This window comes from Cryptomeria japonica, chromosome 5 (genome assembly GCF_030272615.1).
Source record: "Cryptomeria japonica chromosome 5, Sugi_1.0, whole genome shotgun sequence".
NCBI classification, from domain to species: Eukaryota; Viridiplantae; Streptophyta; class Pinopsida; order Cupressales; family Cupressaceae; genus Cryptomeria; species Cryptomeria japonica.
Window position 1 is genome coordinate 391,968,388 of NC_081409.1, and position 7,007 is coordinate 391,975,394.

At 34.1% G+C, this 7,007-nt stretch overlaps 1 protein-coding gene across 1 annotated transcript; it reads right to left on the bottom strand.

The window, feature by feature from the left end:
- Nucleotides 1-1,985: 1,985 nt before the first annotated feature.
- On the bottom strand, nucleotides 1,986-2,453 carry LOC131066157 (uncharacterized). The gene has a single exon (XM_058000856.2). The coding sequence runs from the start codon at nucleotides 2,451-2,453 to the stop codon at nucleotides 1,986-1,988; it is 468 nt and encodes a 155-aa protein (XP_057856839.2).
- Nucleotides 2,454-7,007: the final 4,554 nt, after the last annotated feature.

The window sequence follows — 7,007 nt, forward strand, 5'->3', positions numbered from 1 at the left end:
CTCTAGGAGGTAAAACTTGATAAAGAGGATTGTCTACCACATTAACTTCTCTCAAAAGCTTCTTCATAAATAGGATTAATAGAAGGTAAAGGTTCATAAAGAAGATTGTCATGCATGACAATATCCTTGTGAATTTTTGGAGATTTAGAGGGTGATTTAGAGTGAAGGATAAAGTCATCAAGAGTTTCACCATTATCTCAAGGCAGTGATAACTTTAAGAAACCCTCCCTCAAAGAAAGATATAAAATATTGGCGATTTTTTATTTATTTTGGATAAAAATAATAATTTTTATTGGCGAATCTTTCATTTTTAAAAGAAAAATATTAATTTTATTAGCGAATATTTTTACATCAATTTTTTTTGGTAGAAAATCTTGGCGAATCTTAGAAAATAACACAAGTACGCATTAATTACTATTGCAAATAATTTCATTTAAAAAATAAATTCTTATAGAAAATCAGATGCTTAAGGTGGAAATCATTAATGAGTTTAAAGGTTAAACACTACTTTATTTAGTTACTAGCATTAATTTAAATTAATCTAATAGCCCTCTTTGTATTTCGTCAGATAAAATGTAAATTTGTAATACTCATGGGGCCCAAAATAATTTTTATACCATTCATTTCCATTGAGGCCAACAATTGAAAACAAACTCAACTCCCATGAGCATTACAACTTGTAGGTATAGTTTACCTCATGAAATGCAATGATGGTCATTAGATTATATTTTGAATCAATGGTGGCAACTGTAGAACCCTAAAGTAACTAATAATTTTTTTTTAGATAAGTGCTATCTAGTATGGGGATAGTACCCTATATTGATAATAAAAAGTATTGCATATGCATCGGACTTCCAAAAAAGATATGGCCCATACTAGAAAAATGAAAAATAGTCATCAACCAATCAAAGGCCAAAGACACTACAGAAGCCTCAGAATAGTTGCAATACGAGCACCCAAATTTTCCACCTTTTCAATGATGTTGTCTGATAGCCAGCCCAGATCTTCATTCATCATCCTTCGAAATGGACCCATTTTGCCAATGGAGACCCCTGCATAAAAAACATCCCATGCATTGCCCATAAAATTCTCCTTCTTTTCCCACAACTCTATCGTAGCAACCTGGTTCTCATCTTCAAAATCTGAAACATCCACATCTAAGAGGAAGCACTCAGGATTGAAGAAAGGACCCAAAATGCTCACCCATTCCTCTTCCAGCTCCATGATGGCATTACCTACTACGTTGGCATCCACATCCCTAACAAACCCATCCATTTTCTCAATGCATTCCTTGAAAGGAAGAATGATCTCGTAAATGAAACCATCGCACTAGTGCCTTTCTTCATTGAGTGCGTCCTCAACAATCGCAACAATAACTATCTGCCCTTTGACTTCAATGTCGAACAGTCAATCACATTACTCTACCAGAGACTCATCATGACACATACAGCTCAGCCCAAAGTGATGAACCATGATTCTGAAACAACTGTGAAGAAAGCCTCCTCAAAAACAAACCCAGTCATTGCAAGAAATTACTAAACTAAAAACTGCTCTGTGAATCCTCTAAACATCCTAAAATAGCTGGTCGGGAAACAATTTTGAGGTTTCTGCCTAAACGAAATCCAAGCAAATCTTCCTCTGCTATCTAAGAAAAGAAAAGAGAGTGTCGTATAATGTGCATGTCATCACACACACCACATGATGAGACCCTCGAACTCAACTTATCTCCTAATCACGCAAAGACAAGGAAATTGGATCTACCCAATCCCTAACCTAGGGATTGATGATTTCTCCTAGATCAAGATCTGCAGTAGAGCATCTGAAATCTCATCCACCAAAGACAACTATCTGGAACATGAACTAGATATTCCCATGTTGGCCAAGCAATCCACTGCTAAGTTTCCTTCTTGGTATGAGTGTGTGAAAGTACATTTAGGGATGAGCCCTGTAAGGTATTGAATCCTAGGGATCCAACAATCTAGCTTCTAGTCTATGAATCGCTGATTGGATATGCCATTGAGGATAACTTGTGAATCACCTTCAATCATAACATTGTGAACTCCTTTCTCCACACACCATTCAAGACCTGCCTCGAGTACTGTTACTTCAGCAATGTTGTTGGTCAATACACCCATCAGGTCATATTTAGCCCCCACCATATTGCCAAACTCATCACAGATAATTGCCCCATAACCAGACTCACCTGAATTCCCTCTGTAAGCCCCATCAAAATTCATTTTCAAACACCCAGAGGGAGGAAGATTCCACTTAATATTTTTTCTATAGGATTTCGAGTCAAAGAATTTAGAGTCATTGTTCTTTGACAATAGCCAAATGTTTTCCATAGCCATATCCCATTTTGTATATAATTTATAAGTTCTACCAAGAGTCTTAACATTAACCACTTCTTCAATGGCATGTTTGATCTTTGGAATGAGGACATCAACTTCCATAGCCTCGTCGTTAAAAATACAGTGGTTTCTCTCCTTCCAAAGGTGCCATGTCAGCATAGATGGACTCACAACCCTAAAGTAACTAATAATTATGATGTATTATTGGTGAATTAATTTTATCTTTTACAATAAATAATTAAATTTTGGCGAATCTAATCCAACCATGTATCAAATATTGTGGTGAATCTTTGAGTTCAAAAATTTAATAAAATAAATTGTTTGGTGATTTAAATAAGGCTGAAATAAAATTTTGTAAAAATGTGGTGATTTAGGTTACCTTAAAAGTTGAACTATTAGCCAAATTTTGAATTCCAAACTTTAAAAAATAGCCAATTGGTGAATATTAGCCACTAAAAAAATCACTACCTCAAGTTCATCACTACTAAATGGCTTAGGAATTATGTTGATTAACCTTCGGCAAAAGCATGGTTTAGAAGACTTAGGATAAAGGAAACCATCAAGAGCCTCCTCAAGTTCTTCTCTGCTATATATTTTTTCGAAAGGATAGTCATTATAAGAAAATGGATTGTCAAAGGAATGATAGTCATGAAAAGAGTAATTTTACATTTTGAAAAGAAATACTAACTATTACAATTAAATGAGCTAAAGCATTCAAACACAAAATGCATAAAACAAGATTTTTTTGTATTTTTTATTTATTATTATTACTTTTTTTTAATTTTCTTTTGAAAAAAAATATGAAGTGAATGTATTTAAATCTCAAAACACAATTGGAAAATTTTGCAACCCACAAGTTAATTTTAGATCTATAAATTAGGGTTTTTGTGAAATTAACCTCTTAATTTTTGAAATTTAATTAAAATTAAATTTGTGAATGAAAATTTAAATTTTAAATGTATAAAGATTTTAGATCTAAGAACATAAATCAGAAATTAAGGTGTAAAGAGTCAAGCTCACCAAAATGTAATGGTGAAAATTAGGGTTTCCACCATTAGGAGTAGTAAAACCACTAATTTTGTTTAGAGATCATCACATTAGGGAAAGATAGGAATTTGATAGATCTAAACCCAATAGATCTATATTTTGATCAAATTCTAGAGGTATTGGATGTGCTTCTTCTTTCCCTTAGATTGAATTGAATTATAAAATTTTCTGAAATTAGGATAAACTTTTTGGAAATGAATGTAAAAATATAGTTCAACAACAAGCTATAGTTGTTAGATTGAAGCACACACATAGATCTGAGAAATATAATCAGATTTGGACCTATTCCCCGAAAGAGTTCCTAAAATGTTGAGACCATGGTGCCCATCACCATGATGCTCTGAACTTTTTGCACCCAAAGGAGGATTGATTTGTCATTCTAAATCATGCTTATCCTGAAGATCACAACTCCATGCCTATTTTCTACTCATAGAAATAAGGGGAAATAGGTTGGGAATAGGGGTTTGCTTAAGTCAAACCTTGATTGAGGAATCAACCTTGAATGAAATGTTGCAAATACTAGAAATAATAATGGAAATGTATACCTTAGATATGCAATGAATGATAAAGATTCTTTGCTTCTTAAATGTTGTATGAAAAGACATGAACATGACAAAACCCTAATCACACACACATGATTACATAGGAATTATGTAAAGTTTCTCCACAAGAGATAGATGAAGAATATGTAGCCTTGAAGACCTCTATAAATGCTTGATGATGAATTCTTCAATGCTTAAATTCTTGATTTCTTGATTATATGTCTCCTTGTTATTAATGTATATCAAAATGAGAGGGGAAAACCTCCTTATATACTTTCCCTTTAAAATAACATGTTAATTTTTGGACATAGGCCAACATGCAGAAATGTTCTTGCTCAAATTTGAGATAGGGAAAAGGGTTTAAATTGGGGCCCAATTAGGGAGAAACATGGCATTGTGCCATGGTCCCGATGAGGACCAAGGTACCACACCCTAGTCCTACCCCATTTTAGGGCTAGGACAAAGGGGCAATGCAAGGTATAATGTGATATTAAGCCCATATTTGCATGGTACAAGCATAAATGGGTCCCAGACAAGCATAGGGATGCAAAAGCTATGGTGGGGGCCCCAAATATGGTATAAATTGTAAGGTAATAAAATTTAGGACACTGTAGGTTGATGTTTTATTATGATGGCACTATAAAAGTGGTAGGGTGTTTATTGTTGGTTGAATTATTGCCTAGGTATGAAGTCTGGTTGGGAGGTGTTTGAGATGTGGGTGGTGGAATATTAGGTGGTTGATTTTGAATTGGTGGATTACAAGTGATGTTTCCATTATTCATGTTTGGGACTATTCTATTTTGAGTTGGGATGGTGTTATTATAATCTAAGGGTGGTATGTTGAAAAGTGGGTTGTTAAATTGTAGGCCATATGTGGATAGCACAAGTATCTTTGTTGGTGTAAATAATTATTCATCATGGATATTATTACACTTTGCTTAAGTTTACTTAGGTACATGCATTTAATAATAGTTTGGGTATGAGACACTTGGGTGTTTGTGCCACATTGGGATAGGGTGTGTAGGAGAATTTCCACCTTTTATGGTGTTGATCTTGTTGTTAAATTCCACCTCATGTGGAATATTATTTAATTTCTCCTACCTACCCCTAGTATTTCTTGCCTACCCTTTTTTCTTATTAAGCCACATGTCATGTTTGTGTGCTCACATATCCATATAGCCTTGCCTATATAAGCAGGCTCATCTACATTGTTTGGATAGACATACAGACAATCGTTGAACATCTTGTAATGATCCATTTGATCATATTTTGCATCTTGATAGGATATAGTTTATTCCTATCATATATTTTGTTCTCTCTTATTTGTGCTTTCCATTGCCTCTAGATCTTGGATACCTAACATGGCCTTGTAGTCGAGACCCATCTTGCATTGCTTAGCTGCATTGTAGACTTTCGTGCATTCCCCTAAGTTGTACTTAAGGGGGGTGTTGGTGTAAATAATTATTCATCATGGATACTATTACACTTTACTTAAGTTTACTTAGGTACATGCATGTAATAATAGTTTGGGTATGAGACACTTGGGTGTTTGTGCCACATTGGGATAGTGTGTACAAGAATTTCCACCTCATGTGGAATATTATATTATTTCTCTTACCTACCCCTAGTATTTCCTACCTACTCTTGTTTCTTATTAAGCCACATGTCATGTTTGTGTGCTCACATATCCATATAACCTTACCTATATAAGAAGGCTCATCTACATTGTTTGTATGGGCAATCATTGAACATCTTGTAATGATCCAATTGATCATATTTGCATCTTTATAGAATACATTTTATTCCTATCCTCTATTTTGTCTCTCTTATTTGTGCTTTCCATTGCCTCTAGATCTTGGAAAATTTTCACATGGTATCAGAGCCAGGTCCAGGCTAGGAGCCCCAAGCACATGACAGTGTGGCTTAAGATATTCCTAATCTACATGTACAAGAGGATTACATCAAATAGTCAATAATGACAAGATACAAAGAGGTATGACACTTTATGATAGTGCGAGTACAACATTGCTCAAGCAAGAGCATACATCATGATAAAATATTCAAATGTAGAAACATGAAAATGATGTGACCAAAAAAGAAGCCATGTAGAATACTACAAATGAAGATGCCTCCTAATGGAATTTTACAAAGAGGTATAAATGAACAACTGAATCCCCATAAAAATATCATGTTGGTACTTGCAAATAATGGCAAACTGGACTTCTAATTTCAATGATTACAACTTCTCAAAATGATATATAAGAGACTTCAACAAATACTACTAGTAATCTAAACTAAGATCCAAGCAAAATACAAGTACCAAATAGGCAAAAAATGACCAAATACTGAAAGTAAAATTTCTACTCAAAATCACTGCAAACTAATGGTAGATTCTAAAATTAGACAAAAAATTATGCACTCTAAAAAAAAATGGCACTTGAAAAGGAGTCCATATGAGCTCAAATGAAGCCTCCAAAGTTGTAAAAATGGGGATTTCATGATTTCCAAAAACCCTCTATCTGAAAAATAGAAAACTCTTGCACCACTATACAGATCATGAAATTCTACCCCCCAAGAAAAAAAAAATTGCTCGAAAAAAGGAATCCAAATGAGTGAGCTATCGCTATTTGAAAATTGCCTATAAAATTATAAATTCTGGAAAATTTTTGTCGCTGCTTCAAACTTCAAATGCTTCTAGATTTGGCCTCTGAAGTCCGATTTGGATGAAACAAAAGGATAAACTAACTTTCTTGGACTTGCTCAATTCAATGGTGACCTCAAATTTGACCCATCAAGCTTCAATAATAACCTGCAATAGAAAAATCCAAAATGCAAACCTCAAATAACATCAAATTTCTTTCAATTGACAAACCAATGACATTCTAATGGCTCTGATACCATGTGAGATTTGGATTGTACCAATATTTTTGTCATTTATGAGTATCCAATTGGTGCTCAAAGTAGGTTTTCTCCATGCCTAATCTTCATTTTGTTGCAGTGAGTGATTCATCGTCATTGACATTAGTACCTGGTTTTGTCACACTTTGACATTATTGGTGGAGCATTA